This window comes from Pimephales promelas, chromosome 25, assembly GCF_988280905.1.
Source record: "Pimephales promelas chromosome 25, fPimPro1.hap1.1, whole genome shotgun sequence".
Taxonomy (NCBI): domain Eukaryota; kingdom Metazoa; phylum Chordata; class Actinopteri; order Cypriniformes; family Leuciscidae; genus Pimephales; species Pimephales promelas.
In genome coordinates, this window is record NC_142793.1 from 15770665 (window position 1) to 15796955 (window position 26291).

A 26291-nucleotide genomic window follows, 5' to 3' on the forward strand; every position below is an offset into this window, starting at 1 on the left:
GTGACGAAATGAGTGCTGTTTGTTCGCTGTCGGCTACGGTACAAACATGGCGACACAATACAGTATGTCGACTTTCGTAAAAGGGGGGGCCTGTGGATATGTAGATAATAAAAACATTACAGTTTATTAAGTAAGTTCTTTATACACCACTGAAAAAGTAGTTATGTATGTCATATTGCATTTCTGTTAATAGAAAGTCAAAATTTTGACATATTGCACCTTTAAGCAGAGACGGTTATACATCAAATTTTAAAGGGAGACATCTGGCAGTGGACGGGCACAGACGGCGCTGGGCATGAGGAAGCTATTATGCCCGCTTCTGCTGTAGTCGATCTGTTATCAAACCCAATTTGTTGGGACAGATTGCACTGCTGGGATGTGCGACTGACCCCTGAGTCTTGTTTGGGTTGGTGTGTGCGTGTGTGTGTGTATAGTGGAATGGACAGGGTGTCCTCTGCTGCAGACTCATCATCACACACACGTACACACGCACTTACGCCACACCCATTCATCATTCTCTTTCTGCCGAGCGCCCCTTCACTACGGCGAGAAAGTAGCGGATTGAGTTGGTGCGCAGCACACGGGTCACGGTCTTATTCCGGTGAACGGAAGCGTGACCTGGCCGGCAAGAACAGCAATTTAGACAATGCACAACACAAATGAAAACAGGACTGCTCAGAGTGAGGCGAGTCTGACTCTCAAGCTCCCAACAGGGAAGCCGGTGCTAGTGTTGATCGGTGGGTTAATGTGAAACGCACTAATCTCTGAGCAGTGGTGTCTATATAGATAATACAGGCTTATATATAACTTTTAATCAGATTCTTTCTCAAGGCACTTCACTGACTCTTTTACCTACCCGTAGGCACTAACAAATGGTATGAACAGGTTTCGCAACTGGAATCCGACTATCTTTAATGTGGGCCTGTATCTCCAGGTAGTCCTCTTCTTTTTGTCTTGAGACGTCCAACCCTGAAAGGGGGGATTAGAAGTTTTGTAGGCCATCACAAGCCCACAGGCATCAACAGAGAACTACAGAGACACCTGCTCAAAATTACACTTGTGTTCGTGCTTGTAACTTTTTAACCATGTGGTCTACAAATGAAATCCCTGGGCTTTATGGTTTATGCTACGTCCACATACATTTGAAAACGGGGTTTTCGTTTAAAAATGCTCTCCGTCCACACTAGCGTTTTCAGGCGTTTTCCGACGTTTCAGTGTGGATGAGAAACTTCTAAAGTCTAAATGCGTTTTCAAATTTATCCACTTTGGAGAGCGTTTTCCAAAAGATACGTTTTTGTTGACTTAAAACGGCGTCTCGGTGTGGACGGAAGGCCAAAACGGAGAGAAATATATATTAGTGTGGACATGACCTTAATGATTGATTCAACACAAAAACATAAGATTTGAACCGACCGGCTTTAAAATGTACCCAGCTGGCATTCGACTGACATTAAACGTTTAAATGCTGTTGAAATAATGTCAGTTTATGAAAAAACATGAATTCAGTGTCAAAACTACGTTGAACACCAAATAGTTGAAGTGGTGTTGTTAACTCACTATGGATTCAACTTAGAAATATTAACAATTTTTTAGTTGTACATCAAATCAATACTATTTGTAGGCTACAACCTCAAAATTCAATGGTTATCCAACACGGTCACCTGCGTTGATTCAACAGTGACTTGACGTTAAAATGGCAGCTGGGTATAGCCAACGCTATCTCCAATTTGTACGAGTGATTAAAAAGAGGCTAATTCGTACAAATTCAGAGGCTAATTCGTACAAATTCATACGATTTATCTAAACCCACGTGATGGGTAGGTTTAAGGGGGGGTCTGGGGTAGGTCATTCGGACGAATTGTTACGAATTAGCCACCTCGTAAAATTCGTACGAATTGCCGTGAGATCGGGTTGTTATAGCTTAGTGGATTCACTGTTCTACAGGCATGTTTATTTAGCTTCTGATCCAGACAGAGCTTGGCCCATAACAGCTTAGACATTTTGCCGAGAGAGTCGACGTAAGATCATTCAAATAATTTGTTTTTCATAGAAAGAATTTTGATAAAAGGCAAGTGAGGGAGACAGGTGGCATATTGAGTCTCACAGTGCAGAAGTATTTCCAGGATGAAGACAAAAACACATACAGTAAATGACAATAGAGTGAATGGAAGTGTGTGAATAGATTTCATTTGTCCTTCTCTAGTGTCCTCTAAGAAAATAATCATTCACATTATGGTCTCTGAAAATGTTTTCATCCTCAGATTATCGGACTGTGTTGGCTTTCTAGGACTTAACAAGGATGGTGGTGTCATAAATTCTTTTTAATTAAAAATATTTTATCTTTTTGACATTAATTAATTCTTGACTTTTGAACAACAAGCTATTTTCAAAACAGACCATAATTAAGTCATATTTTATTCCTTATCATAGCTTGCGGTAAATATAGTGTGGATTTCTGTCAAGAATAGACTATTTGGCTCTAACAACCTGATTGCTATCATTCATTCTCCCGATTAAAACCCCTGATTGAATGTCATACCGTGTTGATCACAGTAATACATCCTGATTGTAATCATGGTTTGGCGCTCTGTGAATAATCAACTGTATTCATTCAAAACCAACAGAGAGGGCTTTTTAATGCCGACACTTGTGGGAGATTTGGTTATAGATCTTTAAAATCCCAGTGGGCAATCCGTCGTCCAGGTCTCGGCAATCAACAAAAGATTTTTTTTTATTTTTTTTTAATTAGAGGCATCTGATGTTTCACTGCAATCGTGTTGACTTGCATCTTGGGATAGACAGATGAATTGACGGATGACATCTATGATCGCCCTTTATGGAACTTTAACGCTTCAATTATTTTTCTCGATAATGGCCTCATCTCTATCCCGTTGATGAAGCGTGTCTGGCGAAACAAACCTGTTTTTTGAAGAGAGGGAATAAGCTGCCACTACGGAGACTCTGCAGTGCTGATGACCTAAATAGAGAGAGAGAAAAAAGAGAGGCAGAGAGAGAGAGAGAGCGGGGAATGGAAAGGAACAGCAATTAATTAAATACTTTACATTTTTGCATTAAAATTGCACTGTATAAGGTCGAAAATGACTTGAATAACAACAAGACCTACAATGCAAATTGGAACTTTCTTTTGTCACCAGACAATCAAAATCATTTGGATTTCATTCCGTAGCATAGATGGTTCTATTAGGTTTTTTTGGGGGGGATTTATTTCGCCTCAAGCATTAGCTCGCACTTTACACGGTCCAATAAGTCTGAAGCACAGAAAGAAAATTTATTGAATAAATAAATTATATACCCCAGCTTACTGAGACATCTGGGCCGTTTTCTGTCTTATGAAACAAGCTAAATCTTTTATACACCATCAAATGCTTTCACACTACCAGAGAGTTATAAGGAGCAGATGATGGACCATACATGGGAGAAATGTCTTAATATGGCTGCTATAAGAATCATATGGCTGCTATAAGAAGAAAAATCATCTTTATAGATGCTAGATCGCATGTTTTTTTTTTTCAAAAATGTTCTTACATTTTTAGCGCAATTTGAGATAAAAAGGCAAATTTGTGATTCAATTTTTCGATTCTAATTCCGATTTGACATATGTTACGGGAATGTAATCTTGACAAACTATTTTACAGTGTTTTCTTATTAAAGTTTGATAAATGCTGCATAGAAAATAGCTGCCTGTAGGCATTACCAAGATGGCCGCTAAGTGAGTTGAGGAACACTACAGTAGCTGCATTTCCATTACCCTTCAAATTGCGCGAATTAAAAATTGCTAATTGAAAATACGCCCAATGGAAACACGTCAACTTTGGAAAAAACGCCTATATAACGCAAAAAAGTTTTTACGCCTGTATGAGGTGGTTTTTCAGGCAACTCAGTCACAGGAATATGGATTCTAAACACAATTTATCAAAACCTTGAAGCAGAAACACCTCATATGTGCCACTCTCAAGTAAGGGGCGGTCCTTGCCATTAACGCTTGGATAACACACTCACGTCTCCTTTTGACTAGACTAATGTCTAGTGCAGTGGCTGGGATAAACACAAACTTACCGACATCTGTTGCCTTGATGTTTGGAATGACTTATCGCGATATGAAAAAATTACGTTTGTAGTCGAATAGCATCAGTTAAAAGTTTAAAAGTTAAAAGTCTGTAATGGAAATGAGGCTAGTGAAGTCTTTTTGTGCCATTATTCTTACACATTCTTAATAGTATAAAAAGTTCTTGAAGATGAGAATTTTCATTCACATGTACTTAATTCAGAGCTCAGAACCCTCTTTTAAGACTTGACTTGACTTTGAATCAAAAATCATGCTGAAAAAAAAACAAGCCCTGACAAATAATGAATGGCTTTTTGTCTGTAGATTTGATGAGCTGTTGTCAAAGAGATGTTTTACGTGGTACACATAGCTTTTTGTTGGAGAGTATGGAGATATTCTGACACATTTTGAATTCATTTCCCTTGTCTTTAAAGATAATGTGCTATTTCGGTGACCAAATAGGAGAACATCTGGTGGAACAGAAACACATTAATTCTTTTAAAAATGATCTAATACAACACAGATTTATGTATCTAAATGAGTTTTCACAGAGCATTTAAAGTGCAGAATCTGCTTAGAGTGCAGAACCGTAAACTAGGAATACAGCAACATTTCTGGGTTATGTTAATGATAACATATCACACAGAAATGTAGGTTAGAGGATCAGACAGAGTCCAACCACCCTCATCTATACGAAAAGTGAGGAGAGCAACTCATTACTTATCAAATTATCTCTGCAGGCTTGTTTAATGTCGAACAACAGTGAGATATTTCAAAACAGGAATAGATAAATGGTCTTTAGAGAGTGTGGAATGAGCAGACGGTGAGGCTAATGGACCTTGTTAAAAGGAAAAATAAGAGAAAACAATCTAAAATGGAGCATGCAGCTACTATTTCATATATTCGCTAGTTTTTAAGGTTATGGTGAACCCCATGAGTCACGATGTTCCTCTGCTGCTTGAAAATATGATTGGAATTTATGCACTCAATTGACTTACAGTAATCCTAAACTAAACTGCTAGCCTATTAACGGCACTGAAGTCCCAAACAGCAGTTTTTCCAAACGTAAATCTTCCTTGGTGCTGCGTTAGCACTTTGCATACTGCACATTTAAATATTTACCTATGTTTATTCCCATAAGAGGCCTTCACAATTATAAAATTGTGAAAATCTGCTTGAAATGTGTGATAACTGATAAATGGCTGAAACAAACACAAACTAATATGAATCATTTGTACAAGTGAGTTTGTAGGTGTACAGTAAGAAAAATGGATATTCATTTTGAGATTTGTTATTAAATGATACCTGTTTTAAAAGATTAACTTCTAGTGAGTGTCAGGGGCCATTTACACGACACCATTTTAAACTTAAAATGTTCAACTTTTTATGCGTTTTGGCCGTTTATTCACACAAAAACTGCAAAAAAAGTGCAAGTTTTTGAAAAACGATACAGATATCGTCTCTGTGTAAACTAAAAAAAAAACACAAATTTGTGAAAATGGTGACATCATGCGAAATACATATTCCAGTCTATAGGCGTGTAGTGTCTCTACATCGCCAACTACTGGCCTGGCAGCATAATACAGTGTTTTACAATCGTTTTCGCAGATCCCAACATGGGAAAAATGCAAATTCCATTTTTACAACACCATTGTTGTGCAAACTGCACCCTTAGATGAAAGCAAAGGCAATGTACATGCAAAAATAGGAGAAATAATCATTATTCATGAATGAACCATGGCAAACGCCACATCCAGATGTCACATATGGCTGGAGACATGAACAGGTGTCCCACCTGCAAAATTCAGCTTGGGCTGGACCTCTTCCCAATCTCATCCAATTTCCCAATATCGCCCAATATTGTGTATGTGTGCATACATTTTTTCAACAATATATCTTGCCATAACCAGGCCATCATTCTCAAAGGGGTTCTCGTCTGAGACAATTCGATTGTCCCTACTATTCTCTGGATAAAACCCTCAAGAGTACCCGATTTCAAGTACTGGACAGGCTGTTTTGACATAAATTTCAAACATAGTGGCTGGTTGAGGGTCTGTATTAAAGCAGTGTTGGGTCACTCATGGGATTTACCCATAATCCAGCCCAGACTGAGAATGACAGAAAATCACTGTAATCCGACAGCTACATGGCTAGGCTTAGAAAATGGTCTTAAGTGGCCTCTCTTCGTTTAGAGCTGACAAAAAAAAAAAATTGTCCAATTGTTTCTGTGGGCCCTGACATGCTTCTATGTGTGATTTGACCCTGGCTGGACACGTAATTGCTTACAAAAGAATAACCAGCAGGTTCTGGATGAGCATTTTATGTGAACATCATGAAAGGAAAACGCAATTGATGCAAGACTAGAAAAATCAAGACATGTTGTTTTAGAGTCTGCAGGAATTGTGGTTGTCAATCGCTCCCTGATCACTCGTAACGTATCCAATGGCACGTTCACATGGGCTTTGACATTAAGTGGATCAATTTCCTCCCCATTAAAAGAGCAGCAGAGAAAGCTGCCACGATCCTCCAATTACCGGCAGGCTGCCATCCTGTTCCGTGCGTCAGTTTCAGGGGGTTATTTTAACCTCTGCTCCAGCTCATGTCCTCCGGCCTGGCACCCTTTCAAAAACAGTCCCCCTGCGTGTGAATGTGACAAACAGTGACAGCTCTGCAGCGCTAGGACTGTTTAGGTGTCTTTGCCATGTATACACATGGCCGAATGCAAACACAAACAGCTGTCCCTGACAGACAGGCAAGCAACGGTGCCTCTGCATTATCGACTGGGACAAACAACGTCCTCTCCACTCCTCAGCAAGCTCTGACCTCACATCTCGAAGCCTGTGTTAGGGCTGGCACCAATCTCAAGTGCAAAGTGTTTAGAGAATGAGGTCAAGCAGCAAGACATGAACGCCATCTCTCAAATCCAGCTGTCGGATCTGTCGGCTTCTACCCATCAGCATGCGCGGACATCGTTTTGTAACATTTATATAAGTCTTTATATAAAGAAGTCTGAATATGAACCATAAAGGAACGTCTTGGGAATGGTGAAAATAAATAAAAAATGTTACTTACTCGCCCACATGTTGTTTCAAGCTTGCAGTTATTTTGACTAAACATCACAAAAATAGCACATTAGTGTTGGTGATTTATCAGTAACTCTTTCTCGAGGTTACATCATGACACAAGTAGGTGATTAATTCTAGAACTAAACAAGTGACAGTTTTTAGAAGTGAGTCATTAAATTATTTACTCAAATGATTCATTCAAAATCACTGCATCAGAAATCGCATAATCTCTTGGTACTTATTTCGAACAAGTAATTAATTCACGACTGCTAAAAAAATAGTATGTTATATAGTATGATTGTGTGTAGTATGAATGTAATACAGGTACATTGACGTACATTTGACATACTGTCATTATCATGTGATCTAGCAGTGTCAGTTCACTGTCATTCACAAATCCTCTCCCATGGCCTCATGGGATAGTAAAATGTCCATATATGCGCACTTAAGAATTTTGCCGGGGGTAATCATCTGCGTACATTTTGTCTAGTCTTTTAATGAGTACTGTGAATTCGGACTTCTTTTGTCACATACTGTTTTTCGGCTACTAAATAGTAGGGAAGTATGCAATTTCGGACGCAGTCGTTTTGTGTTGCTTGGAGATGCGAAACATCTCGTTCATTTGGCGGAGAAAACATAGACAAAGTATTGTCTCTAAAATATACGTTTCTTAAGAATAATTACGATTGTTTATAGTTGTTTAAACAAGTGATATAAATATATGCATTATGTTTCATGAAAATTTGAAATGTTAAGTAAATAATTAACTGTGAAGGCTGTCACCTTCAAAATCTTTTGGACCCGTTTCCTGAATTAAAAAAGTAGTTCACTTTTAGAAAAAAACTTTTGCTGACAATTTACTCACCCTCATGTCATCCAAGATGTCCATGACTTTCTTTCTTTCTTCAGTCGAAAAGAAATTAAGGTTTTTGATGAAAACATTCCAGGATTTTTCTCCATATAATGGACTTCAATGGGAACCAAACGGTTCAAGGTCCAAAAGACAGTTTCAGTGCAAACTGCAAACTGTTCAAAGGGCTTTAAACGATTCCAGACGATGAATCTTAAGTGAAAAGATCGCTCATTTAAAAAAACAAAAACAAAGTTTAAGTTTTATAAGCTCAAATGGTCGCCTTGCTCTGTTCTGTGTGACTCTCCTGTTCAAACTCGTTCATCAAAATCTTTTTCAGAGTCAATTTATTCATTTTGTTCCTTGAATCAACCAAATGACACGAAAAAAGATTCGTTCATTTTGATAAACGAGTTCGAACAGGAGAGTCACAAACATGCATCAAAACAGAGCAAGGCGAGCATTTGAGCTTATAAAACTTAAACTTTGTTATTTTTTTTTTTAATGAGCGATCATTTCGCTTGATAAGACCCTAATTCATCGTCTGGACCCGTTTAAAGCCCTTTGAACAGTTTGCAGTTTGCACTGAAACTGTCTTTTGGACCTTGAACCGTTTGGTTCCCAGTGAAGTGCATTATATGGAGAAAAATCCTGGAATGTTTTCATCAAAAACCTTAATTTCTTTTTTTGACTGAAGAAAGAATGACATGGACATCTTGGATGACATGGGGGTGAGTAAATTGTCAGCAAAATGTTTTTTTTTTTAAAGTGAACTACTCCTTAAAGCAACGTTTTATGAAAACAGAATCATTTAAAGGGATACGGTGCTTAAACTTACAGCTATGCTACTGCTTTATCACCCCAAAGGGGTTTTTATAGAACGCAGCTTCTGAAAATTGTCGTTATTAACGACTTAGCTCTTAGTCTCGTTTATGGCTCCTGAAGCATGATTACAAGGCATTTTCTTGTGGATCAAAGCCTCGGAGCAAATCAATGAGAATCAATTCAACCCCTTCTATCCCCAGCATTCAACTTTTTACAGACAATTAATCCCAAAGATGGCAAATCGCTACAGAGGCACTTAGCATTCTCCGCTCACATCGACTTCCCTTTAAGATTACAGTATTCTATGACATCGGATCTTTGAAAAACCACAGGGTGCAAAAAGGCTCCTCCCGTGTAACCGTAGCCGTTGAATAAAAGGAAGCAAAAACTAAAACTGTTCATTGATCCAGAAGATTTTAAAATCAGGGCCTCTTAGATATTTGCCATGCCAAAGAGCAAGACATTTTAAATCAACAGGGTCGCTTGTGAAGCAAAATTATGATCAATCTGAGCTTCGCCTGCAGTTAATATTGCAGTTGTGTCTTTCCTTTCCTGGAAAGAGTAAGGCAAAACTTGAATACGAACTAGAAGGGTTCTGATGTGAAGGGCTAGAGGAGAAATCAAGGGCAAGCCAGTCAGCTTCTTGAAATGCAACCCTCATGATTATTTTCTGAGGCAGCCGCACAGATTGTATCCCTTAGTATACAGTACATGCCTCTCTGTGTGGAAGACCTTTATCTGGGCTGATGTACTGAGTCTGTGCCACTTGTTTACACATTCAAGGCCTTGTGTTTGCTCGCACACTGTGAGGAAAGTTCCACTCCATTAATCTGTGTAGACTGACATAAGCATCAACTGGCTTCTTGTTGAAATTCAAATGAGTCTCGAGCTACTCTGAACAGGGGCGGCGAAAACGATGGAAAAGGGAGGCTTTCAGCCATCGATCTGAATAAAACAAAGAGTTGAGAAAATAAAAATACTGGAAAAATGTCACCTTTTATCAGAACGACTTCATGAAGTTCTCTCTCAATGATTCAGTGTTTACAATTAGCATTGTACATGGGGAAATGGTCCACTTTGAAAAATAGAAAATGAATATTTCAAGATGTATTATACTGTAGTAGGACAACTAGATTCATTTTAAAGCAGCATTATGTTACTTTTGAAATTTTGCTCTCGGGGTCCCCCTACAGTTGGGAAACAGTATTGTCTTCTACTACTGTCGTAAAATCGGCCATGGTTACACCAGGGAATACACGCGTGCATTTGTTGACGAGCGAAACCCCCAAACTCTGTAGAAGGAAGGAGTCAAGCCAGCGTCTTTATAGCAACGTTAGCTTATTGGCTACTGTTTTACATAATGGATATGCTAATTTAATTCAATGTTTGTTGGTACGTAGATAATAGCATGTCGTCAGTATTATAATATCAAGCTACCAAAGATGAATCTGAAAATTTGGAAAATTCAATTTGCATTATATCCTGTGGCAAGACACTTTCACCAGAAAAATAAGTAACAAACATGACTATCAGCCTGCAGACATAGGATAGTTATCCTGACCAATTATTTTGTCCGTCCAATCATGTATTATTTACTTGCAAGAATGTAGCCCCAACCAAACTCAGTAATCAGTATACTTTCACGTCCTGAGCTCTATGGGGATGCTTGAGTGTCTTAAGCGCCCTCAAAAGATAGCAATGCAGTCTACACTGTATGATGCAAGGGGCGAAGCTACACAACACATTACCAACAGTAAACTGATCGCCCGCGCGCTCTGTTTCTCACGCACTTCACATTTGGTTTTACTGCTTCAGCCATGACAACATGGTTGGGCTCTCGCGTCGGAATTTGAGGAAGTGGGGGAAGTGACATATGCCGTAAAGCAGTCGAATTTTGTAGTTCTTTTTGTGATCGGGTTCCTACCCGCTTCCCGAAGTTACAGAGTGCCAGTAAAAGCAATACAGACATTGTCAGACTATGGCAGACCTGTCATTCAACCTATTGTAAGTCATCTCCAGGGTTTTGGAAAAATATTATAAAGGTTGAAAAAACTACATAGTGCTGCTTTAATGAAAAAAGTGCATGTGATGACTGCATGTCATTTTCATTAAAATGCATGTTCAAGTGCAGCATATTTCTGAAAATATTTTGAAAAGGCTTCCAACAAAGCTGTACGCAGGAAAATGATCAGTTATCGCTCTCTTTTTGGTACGTGGTGCAGAGCAGCAAATTACTCCAATTATTCCCACTTTTATGTTTTTACCTTTCTAGTGAAAAAGGATTCGGCTTCTAAATCAATAATTGAGCCCCAATGAAAAGAAAACCCATCTATTTCTAACTGAAGCCTAAACACATTTAGTGGCCGCTACAGGGTCGAGTAAAGTAGAGATTCCTGACGGTTATAGAAATGTTGAATGCAATCTCAATGCTTAGAGAAGATGAGTCTCTTGAGATAGGCTACTTGCAGCTTCACATTGCTTATATCTTATTCAGGACAAGCAAACTCAAAAACGCCTTCGGAACCCATTTCCATTCATTTCTCCTGCGGCCACGTTTACAATAAAACTGCTGCGCTGGCTCTCGGACAGTCTCTGCGGGATTTCACTGAATTTCACTTCATGTTCATACACCAAGAAATGGTATTCGAGCTGGAGGCACGCGTCAACAACAATAAACAGCCGTGCGTCGCTGTTGCATCTTCAAAGTAATGCATGTGCAAGCTCTGCATTGTCCATTTGCCGCATTGCCTTCCCGATAGACTCCGGCTACTCTGGAACTTAATTATCCTTGGTGGATAGCGACTGGCGAGCATATCCTCTTTCTTTTATGATGCTTAACAGTGGGGCGATTTGCATGGGCAATAATTTATGTGGTCATTTGGGGGACTAAATTTCCAATCCAATTTGCTTTATCTGCTCATTTGTTCTCCTCTTTTGCAGTGTTTTGTTTAGGGACACACTGAAGAGATAGAGCCTGAATTGTTGCAGTTTGTGATTAATGTGGCCTATCAAAGTGTTAATTGAAGCGAAATTGGACTGTGCTGCTCGTGTTTGGATTATCTGTTTGCATAGAGTTGTTTTTTTGATCTTCGTTTAATTTGAGTCTGAAGCTCTCTGAAATCCCTATGTATGATTACAATTTATCATCATTTTGTGCGTTATGTGTTAACAGAGCTTTTTATGACCTCTTCAGGGTTATTATGATAAAGCTTTCACTGTGGTTACATGGAATCTGGTTTACTTGCACTTTTTTGGGGGGGCTTGTTAAAGATGATTTTAGCTTCCAGTAAGGCTGCGTCTGGAGGAAAAGGCCCTAGGAAAAGGAAGGGTTATGATCAGGCAAAATGTAAGACTGGCATTAATACCGGAGAAGCTGCCCAGTGCTGCAGAGAACATAAGGAGCGGGACGCATGAAAATGGATGCAGAGGTTGCTTTATTTCTTCTTGAGTAACATTGTTTTGCTTTCACAGAACTAAAATATGCTGTCTTTTTCTTGAAAATGCTTATGTCATCTTCGCTTGTTTGTGAATTTGCATTACCTGGAATGTCTAAACCTCCTCCACCTCCTCCACCTAACATACTCCTAATATATGGTTTTCCAATGGTTCCCCTTTTAGTGATCGCTATAACCCTTTGTTACATTTGTAATATATTAGTTATTGGAGCTATTCGTGAAAACTGTGTTGGAAGGGGATGTTGGATGGAAGGGATGACTTTACCATCAAAAGAGTTGAGGAGATTAATAACAATTAGACATTCGACCTGAGGCTATGTTTACACAGAAACGATTCTGAAGAGAAAACGCAAAAGTGGCGTCACGTTATCACTTTTTATTCTACGTTTAAACGAGCGTTTTGGGTGGGAAATCCATGTGCAATGGTGATGCATAAGTGTGTGAAATGCAATGTAGTGTGCACTCCAGGCAGCTAGGTGGCAATGTGGAGCACTGTCACAAAACAACACCAAGTCCAGATGGAGCGTTTTTAAGATTTCCACGCTGGAGGGTGGTTTCACTTTTTTGCGTTTGCGCCGTGTAGACGAAAGGCACATCCGATAAAATATTTTTACGTTTTCACCTGCGAGCGTTCTCGTGTAAACGGGGCCTTAGATTGTGAGTGGGTAGTGTGCTTCTGAATGTAATAGTGAAGCTTGTTATTTACAAAAATAGTAGTTATTATCACCTCTTTAAAACCACATTTTGGCCACGACTTAGACGTCTGAGACAAATTTAGCAAAACTTAAAAAGATTCCTCTGATCCAAGTCTTTGATCGTTAGTTTGACATGTTCATCGAAAGCCCATTCATGACAGTTGCAGAATTCTGCAGATTTTATCGTAAAGTTAATTGTTCTAAAGAAAATTCCGGCTTTGTCAAAAAATCCAGAATTTTACAGACGCCTTCATAAGTCATTTTTCTTTTCATTCTTGTCCTTGAGATAAAGCCGCACACCCACGAGACTGTTCCTGTTACTAAAAAAAATCCAGAGTCTGCTCAATATCCTCTCTCACCAATAACTGTGGAGTATAACACAGATGGTTCACAGGTAAAATCATCTCATCTGATCCTACTGGAGAGGCAGCATGTAATTATGAGGAAGCTTCCAGGCAGATCTGTCCCTTCCCCCTATTTCCAGCACAGGGGAGAGATAATTATTGGACCTGCTTTTCAAGGGCAAACAGTGAAGTACCGTCACCGGCGATTGAGTTCTATGCGTCCAGAGCGAGACGTCACAGAGATTTTCTCCCGGAACTCCCGGTTCCCTTCGTCTTGTCCTCTGTTCTCATTAATCCACACATACACCATTTATCATCATTAGCATCTCAGTGAAGAGCAGGGATCATCCTGTTCTAGGCTCTTCTCGACCCTCCTGACTCGTGAGCGGCGGTTTAACTTGTCACTTCCTTTCCTGAGGCGAAAGTGAGGGTGATTGCCCGGCTCTTGACCGATTTCATTCAGCTAGTGCAGTCTAAGGTCTGTATTGCATACAAGTTCACAACTAAGTATGATAAAGTACACATTTAAAATAAAATGCTTTTAGCTCAAGGTTAATTTGGCGAGGCAAATAGTGCCAATTTTTTTTTGCGGCACATTCAGTCATTTGCATATAAAGGAGGCGTGTTTGTGCTGAAAAGAATGACAGTGACTAAATTTATATAGCCTATGCTATTTTTAGTTCTGAACCACTAAAAGGTTTATGGGCTGAAATACAGCACATGCTTTTTTTAAGTTTTATTTTTGGCAATTTTTATGCCTTATGGATACAGAGAACAGATAGGAAAGCACATGGGTGGAGAGAGGGGAACAGGATCGACAAAGCACCTCGGGCCAGAAATCTAATTTGGGTCACTGGAGGCGCTGCCCACGAGGCTATTGGCAAAATATAGCCCTTAGAATTAGATTAATTTGATTTGTTTTATTTTAAAGGGATGGCTCACCCCTTAACATACTGTAATCATTTTCGTCATGTTGAAACCTGTATGACTTTTTTCCTCTGTGGAACACTAAAGAAAATATTTTGTAAAACAAAAAAAGATATGAAAGTTTGAAAAGTATATTTTTATAGATAGATTTTGGACCCCATTGACTTTCATTGTACATACAAAAACAGTTCTTTAAAGTAAAGAAAACTGAGCCATCCTCAGGCCCCGTCCATACTACTGCGTTTTCGTTTAAAAACGAAGACCTTTTGCTACGTTTGCACCTCCCGTCCAGACTAAAACGGGAAAAACGAAGACCTAAAACGGAGAAGTTTAGAAACGCTGCGGATCCGTTTTGCGTTTTGAATCTCCGGGGGGCATTTTAGAGTGGACGAGACAAAACGTAGGACTTCAGAAACGCTGACGCTTGGCTCCATGATTGGGTGTTATCAGTCATGACGTATCCTTCCCTGATTCGTCAATCACTGTTTACACCGGCACGCGCATGCCCAGTGTTGGTGAATGGTCACGTGATCCGCGTTTTCAGTCGTTTTAATGTGGATGGAGATCATTTCTAATACGCAGATAAAACGCTGGTGTGGACGGAGATCCTATTCGTTTTAATTCTCCGTTTTTTAACGAAAACGCAGTAGTGTGGACGTGGCCTCAGTGGCCATGTCAGAAACACTCCATCAAAGCCTGGATAAAAGATGTCCAATTAAAAGAAAATTTGATGGTGCTCAGGTGGGATGACTTTGATAGGATGTTTCTAAAAATGGACGTCTTTTATGCTCGGTTTGACTGCCAAATCCTGGCTCTGCGATCCATCACAATGTAATACATCTGCCCTAATCCAGTATGCTTTTTGTGTTGTTTCTGTAATCTTCTCCATAGAAAACCATTAAAGCACCCAAAGCTCGTATGATTCCATAATTCAGTCTGTCCCACAAACTCTGCTGACAGCTAGAAATGCATCTATTTAGGGAACAAGAGAGAAGGAGAGAGAATAGAAGAAGAGCAGGAAAAGAGAAAATGATGGCAGTAATTTAAGTAAACTGTAGCACTTAATAAATGGATGGAAAGAGTTCATTCCAATAGAGGGCAAAGTAATTAGAGGAAGGTGATGTATTTTCTCCAAACGATCCTTCCAATGTGAAGCAATCGGAGTGGTGAGATTTTGTGGGGGGGAGGTAGTTTTAATAATGGCTATGTGGACCTGAGGGTGCTGATATATGATTTGAAATCTGTGTTTTATTTTAGACTATACACCTATGCCTTTGAATTATGTCTCAGACAGCAGTTCATAATGTGACTCATACTGTTATGAACTGCTTCAAGACACGAAGGTTGAGGATCCAAATGCAGTTTATTAAAGTGAATCAAAATCAGAATCAAGGCAAAGGTCATGCAGGCAATCCAAACAAAGGGTAGGCAGGAACGGGAAAACCAGGACATCAGAGATCAAGAACCAGGAACAAAGACAGCAAAGGAAATGCAGTGCATACAAGACTTTGCAGAGAATGGTGAGGTGAACCAGGCTTATATGGGGTGAACTAAACAATATAATGAGACACAGGTGAACGTGATAATCAGAGATGATGAGTCCGGGCAGTGAATTATGGGTAATGTAGTTGTGAGTGAATGATAAAAGTCTGGTGTGGAGTGCCCTCTGGTGGCTCTCAAGGGCACTCCAGCTGGTAACCGTTACACATACAAGGGCAATCAAGTTTCTTTTCAGACCCGAAAAACCTGCACGTGAAAGCTGGAAGTAAGTTAGCTACGGCAAGAAACAAAGACCTTGCTTTCTCAAAAGTGCATTATGAAAATAGATGTGCTCGGCCCCAAATGTCCTGAATGTTTAAGGAGGCACTAAATGTTTTTTTTGTCATGCGGCTAAGGTGCTTGGAGCAGCAGGTAAAGCAGGTTAAGCTTTTTAGGGGGAAAGAGTAATGCAAGAGTCTCTCTCAAGAGACAGAGATAGAGGTGAGGGCACTGCAAATGAGAAAAGATCATTATTCTGGGAGCGCAAAACACCATCATACTGTGTATATATATAAATTATGTAAATCCAATTTAGTGTTTAAATTGAGGTTTGATTCCATCATTAAGTCCGTTTAAAATTTTCACTATCATGAAAAAAGATTTTGATTTAACAGATGATGATGGCCATGGATTAAAGTGATATGCAAATTAGTAAATTGTTAGATTAATGAATTGCTGTAGTGAATGAGGAAACTACCTTGGACAGTAAGTGCAGGGGAAAATGTAATAATGTATAATAGGAAAAAGTGATGCTGTTTTAGTGAATTTTAATTAATTTTAATATAGATTCCAGATTAAATAACCACCACCCCCAAAACAGGTAAAGTTCTTTGCCTTAGGAAATTTATTCTTGGGTGGAATTAGCATTTTAGGTAAAGTTATGATATGATCATACATATAACTTTTCCTTGGTGGAAAATACTGGTAATAAAAGTGTCGGATTTATATTGAAAAATTAAAGATTGCATCCTTGCAAGAATATACCTTATTCAAAGCAGCGCCATGACAGGTTAGAAAGCAAGGCTGTGAGGGATAAGCTTACCCGTGTTTTCAATGACATCTGTATAAAAAGCTTTAATTCCACATAATTTTCCACAGGAGTTTTTTTGTCTACTGAAGTTTCTTGGAAAGATATCTTTACATTGTTTCATCAGCAGAAAAATCCAAAAATCCAGTACGATCCACTAAAGAGATATATGTCTTTCTCTGGCTCGCTTTCAGTCAGGTTAAAAATCCAAGATGGCACTGCTGTGAATAAGGTCTAAGAACAACCAGCAATCACTCTTTCCACAGGTTACGTTATGCCAGTATAGCGTCAAGTGACTTGTCAGTATGAGTGACTTATTCGAACCATTCATTGAATCGATTGGTTCAAAAACACTGAAGAACGGTCTTTGTGAATGAGTCATTGAATCATTTACTCAATCCATTTAAAAAAAAAACTGAATTATTCAGGAACAGTACACCATTACTGAACTAGTTTTGTTGCTAGTTCTAAAGTGACGTTTTTGAATTGGAGAATCTTTTTAAGCAAAGGCAGGTCCTGAAATTTTTTTTAGGAAATTTGTTTTGAGGAAATCCCTTTTCCTTACTTATTGATATGTTTATGATATAACCGTCAAGAGACTGGTTCTGACTGGTAGGCACACCATGAATAAAACAGTAATGACATTTCAGCAACAATCTTTCCTTTTGTTAATGGAAATTTAATGTTTGTTTCTTTCAGAATGACTGAACAATGAGAAAAAAAGTATGATTCATATATGCCATTGTTAAAAATGACCATGTATGACCTAACATCAGAAAAACAGTTTTAACACAAAATCTCCATTAATCTCCACCGCCCATGGATCATACACCACTGAACACCCTCAGATCTTATATTCAGTACACTTATCTTCCGTGAAGTCATTACGGTTCTTGTTCTTGTAGCGTTAGGGCTGATATGGCTTTTGTAATGACTCTCTTTCAATTAAACAAAGCACAAGAGCAGTGGGCTGAAAAAGTGATTGCTCCCACTTAAAAGCGATTTGCTTGGCATACATCATTATTAGTGGTCCATAAAAGTCATAGAGATTGAAATCACGATCACGTCTGAACAAAAATAATATTTCCAATGGCTATGATTTATGTGCTCTGGGTGTCATGATGGTTGTGTGGGGTTAATTAGCAACAGGGATGAGCCTTCAACTACACTCATCTAGGATGTGTAATTAAGTCTCTCGTTTAAGTGCAAACGACTATTCAATCTCCGATTCAGTGATTCTGCATGACCAAAATTAAATCATATTTAATGAATACTTCAAACCTAGATGCTTTTAGACCTAAGAGGCATTTGAAGTTACAAAAAGCATGTACATACCCAGGCATATTTGTAGGGAATTTATTCGTCCCGTATTTTTTATGGGGTTTGCAATGTTACATGGAGGCATCACAACAGCAGGACTCATCTTAAAAAAAGGACATTCTGAATAATTCATGACTGCGCTCTTGACCCTGTACTTTTTCAGTGACCCATTACAAAATTGTGGAGTCATTTATTGCTGCCAAAAATCTCCACACATACATATCCAAACACGATCGGGCAATTACTCCCTCGTCAAGGGCTTCGGGCTTTTTAAAATGCTCTCTGTGCACCCCGAAAACACACTGTGCTGGAAGAAGGGCAGAATGTATTACAAGAGGCCATTAAATATGTCCGGCTGTCCCTTTATCCTGCACACCAAGGACAGATCCAAAATATTTGAGTTGGAACAGGATGATATTCCTGTCCTGAGCCTTGAGCATGTCCTCCAGGTAGACTGGACTTTGACATGCTCTGTGCAGTAAGCAACAGAATACCATCTGGATCAACACCCACACAGACCCTTGGCCCTTCATTTCTGCCAATCAAAAGGGTCCCCTTCAGAACTGTTCCATCAGGTGGAGGAGACATGCTACAACTGTGGCGAACGGATTTCAGTTTTTTTCTGAGTGATACCAAATGTACTGTAGCATGTCATTTATTAGTTATTTTCTGTTTAGATTGAAATGGCGCATTTCCATTACCAGTACCAGCTCAACTCGACTCGGCTCGGCTCGCTTTTCACTCCGTTTTCCATTGCAGACAGTATAGTACCCGCCACAAATAGTACCCGGTCGTCATAGTGACGCCTTTCGTTCCTCGTTGCCCCATCAAGCTCTCGCTGGATCCTCTCGTCGGCAACCAAACAAAGGAAAGTCTGCACCTCCTCATCGGACCACGGCGTATTCTTCCGAATTGGCATAATAATAGTTGTAAGTTTAGTAACTATCTCTGGCCAAACTATTTAAAAATGGCAGGGATATTCTGGATACTCCATCTGGCGCGTGAAATGACGCAGTGAATGGCGACGATCTCTGACCAATCAGCAGTCGGCATTGTTTTCACGTCACATTTTAGTATCAGCTCAGCTTGCCTTAGCTCGCTCAGAACCTCACCGGAGGTGGTACAAAAAAAGTACCCGAAAGCAGGTACAGGTACAAATTTAACACAGTGGAAAACCAAACAAAGGTGAGCCAAGCTGAGTCATGTCGAGCTGGTACTGTGTAGTGGAAAAGAGCCAAAAGTGACTTCTGTATGAGCTGTACTTCATACATCATACACTAGTATTGTCACTAATGGCTCTTTTCCACTACACAGTACCAGCTCGACTTGGCTCGGCTCGCCTTTGTTTGGTTTTCATGACCAGGTACTATTTGTGTCGGTACCGTCTGCAATGGAAAACGGAGGGAAAAGCGAGCTGAGTCGAGTCGAGCTGGTACTGGTATTGGAAAAGTGCACTACAATAAAATGTGACTTCACTTTTCAGGTACAGCCATTAATATAATGCTGTTAACTATAAGCTCTACCTTAGTTCACCAAAAAATGTAATTTCTGTCATCTTGGGGCGGCAATGGCTCAATGGTTCATGTAGGTTGTTTACAAACCGGAAGGTTGGTGGTTCAATCCCCGGTTCCACCTGACCAAGTGTCGAGGTGTCCGTGAGCAAGTCACCTAACCCTATGAGCTGGATGGTGGCTTGCATGGCTGACACCGCTGTCTGTGTATGAATGAGTGAATGTGAGGAAAATATAAAGCGCTTTGGTGGCCATTGGGTCTGTGAAAGCGCTATATAAATGCAGTCCATTTACCATTTAATAGCGTCATTAAGGGTAGGTTTAATGGTTGCGAGGGGTTAGGCATTCTTTAAAGGGTTAACTCAAAAAATATTGTGCACAAAAAGTGTTCTCGTCTAGTAAAAGTATTTTCTGACTATTTTAACGACGTCTTTACTACCTTTCTGGGCCTTGAAAGTGGTAATAACATTGCAGTCTATGGGGGTTCAGAAAGCTCTCAGATTTCATCAAAAGTATCTTCATTTGTGGTCCGAAGATAATCGAAGGTCTTACTGGCTTGGAAAGACACAAGGGTTAGTAATTAATGACAGAATTTTCCTTTTTGGGTGAACTATTCCTTTAACGAATGCCAAACCTTAACCAGAGACTAAATCTACCCTTAATGATGCTATTAGCTCCACCTAAACACTGGTCTGAGACTGCTGGCCTGGTACTGTAGCATTAGGGCTGACATGGCTTTCGTAATGCCTCTCTTTCAATTAAACAAAGCACAAGAGCAGTGGGCGATTGCTCCCACTTAAAAGAGCTTTGCTTGGCATACATCACTGTTTGCGGTCCATAAATGTCATGCAGATTGAAATCACAGTCACGTCTGAACAAAAATAATATTTCCAATGGCTATGATTTATGCGATCTGGGTGTCATGATGGTTGTGTGGAGTTAATTAGCAACAGGGATGAGCCTTCGACTACACTCATCTAGGATGTGTAATTAAGTCTCTCGTTTAAGTGCAAACGACTATTCAATCTCCTTTTAAACTTCAATCTCATATTCAGTGATGACCAAAATGAAATAATTAAAAAAAAATACTTTTAACCTAGACGCGTTAAACCTAAGAGGCATATGAAGTTACAAAATGTCCAGACATACTGTATTTATAGGGAATTTATTAGGCTATTTATTCATTTTCATGGGGTTTGCAATGTAACATGGGGGCATCACAATAGCAGGACTTGAAAAGGACATTCTGAATTATTCATAACTGCACTCTTCACCCTGTACTTTTCGGTGACCTATTACAAAATTGTGCAGTCATTTATTGCTGCCAAAAATCTCCACACATTCATATCAAAACACGATCGGGCAATTACTCCCTCGTCAAGGGCTTCGGGCTGTTTAAAATGCTCTCTGTGCACCGCAAAACCACGACACACACTGTGTTGGAAAAAGGGCAATATATATTACAAGAGCCCATTAAAAATGTCCCACTCACCAACAGGGTCCAAAATCTTCAAGTAGGAAGAGGATAATATTCATTTCCCAAGACTTGAGCGAGTGGAAGACTTGACATGGTGAGCACCATAAGCAACAAATGCCATCTGGATCGACGGCCTCACAGACCCTTGGCCCTTCATTTCTGCCAATCCCCACCAGACCTGGAGGAGACATGCTACAATTCAGAGGATGGCATTTCAGTTTTTGCAAAGGCAATATGGGAGAAAGAGATTGTGTTCAAAAATGCATAAATACAGCACATCAAGAGACTAACCCAGCAGCCAATGCAAGCTGGACGTTGAAATTGTCTCATGACATAGTTGATTACACACAAACTGTTTTGTCAGCAAGTTTTAGATGAGCTCGCCTACAAAGCTGTCAACTCCCCCGAGGAGCTGAAAAACATCGCTTTCTCTTGAGAGGACAAAACCTTCATAACGTTTTTTTTTTTGGCAATAAAAGCAATCATGGGCACAGATATCTATTCATAATTTGAATAATAAACAGAGCACTACACTTATGACAAAGATATTCAGCTATGTTAGTCATTGTTTCGACATATTGAATGCGAGTATTTTGAAATTTTGAAAGAACACATTTTATAGTCTCAAAGGGAGCGTGTATAGTGTGGAAGCACAAGTTTATTAAGTAATTACAAAAAATGAGGTATATAGCACCATAAAGAACAAGAAAAACAACTACATTCAAGAGTTTGCTACGTAAGCAGAGACACAGAAGTTTGTTTATCCAAACTTGCTGGATGTGACAAAACCTGGATTGTGAAAATAATTTTTGTTGTTGTTGACCTTTTAGGGTATTCAGGAGAAATGACACCCCCTTGTGGTCTAGAAAAATACAGAAGCTAATCATGACTACTTTTTTGTTTGGCCAATAATATGCAGGCCGACATTTTCAAGTGAGCTCTCTGCGACAAATGTTGCCAGAGAACAACACAATTATATGCAACTCTACCCACAGTGCTTTCAACATATTTTCAACAACTGTCATATTCACTTCCACACCTGTCCAATAAAATCAATGAAAATAAACAATGAAACAATGAAAATGAAAAGAAAAATCAAAGACACCTACTGACTGACCGTCAGCGCTGTTTATTCTCATCGTTGGCTTGTTCTTAAGTCAGCTAATCTGCTATACACAGCTTCTGTTTTCAGATCCAATGGAAAGCACTATGGCAGCTCCTGTCTTAATTAGAGTTGGACTTGACGGCACACTGTTTTCCAGCCCTTTCTCTCCCACACAAACTCTTTTCAATTACACGAAATAAAGTCAGCTGTCTCGTCTGAAGGCACTGAGCCAAATCCGGCAGAGGAACAACCTTGACCAGCAGAGACCCAAATGTTCCTGACTCACGCATGAACCATCAGAGACAGTTCTCATATTCATTAAGCCTGTGTAGGTGAAGTTTGGGTTATAAAGCAGGGGAAATTTGGCTGAAAGCCTGACAAGCTTTTACTGGTCAATAATTTAACATGTTGGCTGCTTGGAAAGCATAACATTTTGATATTCTTTATAAGATCTTAAAGGGCTTATGAACTGAGAAATCAAAATTTCCTCGAGTTTTTGACATATTAGAGGTCATCATACAATAAGAATATCAATTTCAGAGCTGAAAACTTATTCCGACTTGTTTTGGAATCTAAATAGCTGAAATACCGCCTCTGTAGAAGATCAACGCCTACTTCATCAATGCAACTTTGGCTCCGCCCACAGGCGTGGTGAGAAGAGCGATACAGGATCACTGGACTAAAAATAAAATTACTTTCCAAAGGATCCTAATTATGTAGTTATTTGTTTTCAACAATGTAAATGTCATAGTTGAGCATTATTTGTTTGTTCTGTGGATTTTTTTCGGTAAATCAGACGCAATTTCGGTGCATGCTTTGAAAAACAGACTTTTACGATATCGTCAGTAATGCAACAACATGTAAGTAACCGTGTTAATTCTAATGCCTGATCTGAGATCAGTGATTTCTGATATGTACAGTCATGTACTGTCAGCTGTTCTTTGTCTATGTGTCAGTAAATGAAACCAGTGACTAAAGTCAATTTCACATTGTTTCTCTTAGTAGGATGAAAATAATCTGTTATTTAAACTGTGAATCAATTAGAAAGCAATCAAACAGCGCGAGTTTATCAGTGAGTGACTTCTGGATTCACGCCAAAACTCATGTTATAATCAACGAATCTCTTATTTACATTGTGCTTGCACTGTTAGTTACAATGAAAGCATTCGTTAGTGTGCAGAAATGGAGTTGAAGTGATGAGATCACTGCATTCATTCACTCAATATGTCTATTATCAGCTTCATGCTCATCACTGAAACCTTTCATGCTAAAATCGAAATATAATGCAATAGATCTAAATGTTATGCTGATAAACTAGCTAACCTTGAGAGCTTAATAGTAAAAACGTGTTAAAAGTTTTCGAGAGAGTTCCACATGTTTGCCAATCACTGAAGTGGGCCTTTACACTGAAGTCTCACAGCAGACACGCGGTTTCCCCTTCAAACAGATCGTTCAAATCAGAGGGCTAAAATCAGGGGATAGGAAAAATGCCTTTTATTTCTAAATTATGGGGGGGGGGAAATCTGTAAAAATCATACTAACATTATAAACTCCCCATGAAACATTATAAAACAATGCAATCCATGACCACTTTAAAAATAAAGGTTCATTATTGGCATTTATGGTTCAATGATGGTTCCAATTTTAAAAACTTAACATCCATAGAACCCTTCAGTTGAACAAAAGGTTAGTGGAAAATGGTTTTAATTGCAATGTTCTTCACACTAAGACAACAGTAGTTCCTTTAAGATCTGTTAACATGCAAAATGGAGACCAAAGGGGCATCATTGCGAAAAAGCCATTTTGGAACCTTTATTTTTAAAAGTGTAGAATGTGAAAAGAAATAATGAACAAATAAAACATTTAATTTGGGACCTTCATGCTAGTCCATTAAATCAAGCCCGAGTCTAAGAGGTCTTTCAGAGTTTGTCGTAAGTCTATTCTGGTTTCGCTTCTTCTGTCTCTTGCACAGTACAGTCGCATATTGAAATCACGTTTCATGCTTTGGGTTTCCTCATTTCTCCGGACACGGTTGTCATAGAGGATCCGTAAATTCAGAGCACTAGAAAATAACTGCCGAATCGTTGATGCAGTGCAGTGTTCGGTGGACAGAGCGGGGATGATCATTTGCATTTGAAAGCTTATTACCAGCTCTCAGCAGGGTGGATAAAGGGGACACACACCCATCTTCACCCCAGTACTGCCACCACTGATATGCAGCCCAACGTTTTCAAATGGTTGAGTACACACACTGATTGAAATTGGGGTTGCATTGAGCACACAAAGATAAAAACTGATTTAGCAAAAAGCCAACCAAATCTCACATTTGGCAGCTTTTGAGATTGCAAGACACTGAACTGGGGGAAAAGCCCCATTTTCAAATACCAATGTCTGGCTTCAGGTGAAAGCATAAAATGGGAAAAAAGAGAGCAGATGAAAGGAAGTGCAGATTTGTGGTCCAAATGAACATCCATTGCACTTTGTTAATTGCATCCTGCAGCTAAAATCAAAATGAAAGTATCAAACAATGACAATTATGATTGCCTATGAAGTTTAAAGGAATAGTTCACCTAGATTAAGTACATATTCTAAGTCTTTTGATGTCAGGCACTGGACAAAATTCGGAAATTTCAATATATATAAAAAATTGCATCATTTCACGTGATATATAAAACATTGGCTGACGGGGTGGGGTGGAACACTTATTTAAAAAGTGTTACAACCATCTCCTTCCATACTAAGAATATAACTAAGAACTTTCTTGATTTTAATGTTTTTAAAGAATGAATAGGGCATGGAAAAGAAAGACTGAAAGGGGTGTCTCTGACAACAGTGTTTTAAATAAAACTGGTATTATAAATTGGTATATTGAATTGCGCCCTGCAGTTTCTGGGCCCATCAAGCCTGCACTCCAGGGCTACCAGCATCATTCATCTGTCAGCTCTATGACTCTGATTGAAATACACACATAGACACACACTCACATGGACATTGACATGTTAATTTTTGTTAGACTTAAATATGTAAATAAATATGTTCTTTAATCTGGTACATTAGTGGTGAGGCCATACCGTTAAGTATGTTTGTTTAGAAGATTATTTTATCACACACAGACATTTTTTGGTTAGACCTAAAGATGTACAAAGATATTTAATTATATTGTAGTAGCCTAGTGTTATTATTAAGTGTAGGCTACTGTTGGCTATGTGTGTCTTCTAGTAGACACGTTTTTTTTTTATGCGATGCTTATATAACAGGAAGGGAAAGTTGCCTACCTATTAATATTCTTGGTACTTCTTTTGCAGCCATTTAAGGATGGAGATCTGATTACACAAGGTCTTGTAGCAGATCTTGTATTACTATCTCATGTCTGCAGAGATAAAAACAGATGCACTTTGATAACATGCATATGGTAGGCCACATTATGCAATGAACAACACACTAAAAGAAATCAATATCACAGGGAAAATCATGAAACATAGGCATAAAAAGGATCTATAATTCATAACGAAAAGATTAATAAGATTAATAACAAGGAGAAAATAATAAAATAAGTTAATAAAATAGCTACATTAATCAAAATAGCTACGAATAAATTCGCTTACTAATTATAGGGCCTATATATAGGCTATACAGCGACTGAGAAAGACCGAGAAAAAAAGAATGACATTTCTAGATGCCACCAGTTCACCTCATCCAAACTAACTCCATGTTCAAAGGCTTTAGCGTCGAGCACAGACATGTTCTGAGGGAGGACGCGAATAGTGAACCGAATCTGCCTCCCCCCATGCTGTTTTTTTTCCTCCTCAGCCTTTGTCAACTGTGGTTATGTGGGAAGGGGGTGAATATTCGCATGGGGCTGTCTACGTTTTACTTAATCTGGGACCGACTGGCACACCTCTCTTCAGTCTTCTCCTCACGACGAACGAGCGAAATATCCGTCCGGTGTTTCGCGTTTAGTCACAGAGAGATGTCTGAGGATGCGCATCAATACCTTATTCATCCGTTGTCTCTCCACGGAGCCCGTCTTTGAATGTTTTATCCAGTGCATGAATGGAGCTGCTTGAGGATATACGACCTTTTCA

At 39.2% G+C, this 26291-nt stretch overlaps 1 protein-coding gene across 1 annotated transcript; it reads right to left on the reverse strand.

Moving 5' to 3' along the window:
* LOC120460423 (uncharacterized) lies at window positions 1-26291 on the reverse strand. Its single transcript, XM_089127831.1, has 7 exons — window positions 26201-26291; window positions 25482-25576; window positions 21117-21279; window positions 2920-2977; window positions 857-969; window positions 220-618; window positions 1-90 (listed from the first exon to the last, which is right to left on the reverse strand). The coding sequence occupies exons 2-6, from the start codon at window positions 25513-25515 to the stop codon at window positions 594-596; spliced, it is 393 nt and encodes a 130-aa protein (XP_088983957.1). The 5' UTR covers window positions 25516-25576; window positions 26201-26291; the 3' UTR covers window positions 1-90; window positions 220-593.

What these genes read in the sequence shown, in the direction of transcription:
- LOC120460423 (XM_089127831.1), bottom strand. Translation starts at nt 25,515, where the DNA reads ATGGCTGCAAAAGAAGTACCAAGAATATTAATAG. An exon ending in GAAGATTTTGGACCCTGTTG is followed by an intron (nt 2,978 to 21,116) that starts GTGAGTGGGACA and finishes CTCTCTATTTAG; the next exon opens with GTCATCAGCACTGCAGAGTC. An exon ending in CCATTTGTTAGTGCCTACGG is followed by an intron (nt 619 to 856) that starts GTAGGTAAAAGA and finishes CTTGCCGGCCAG; the next exon opens with GTCACGCTTCCGTTCACCGG.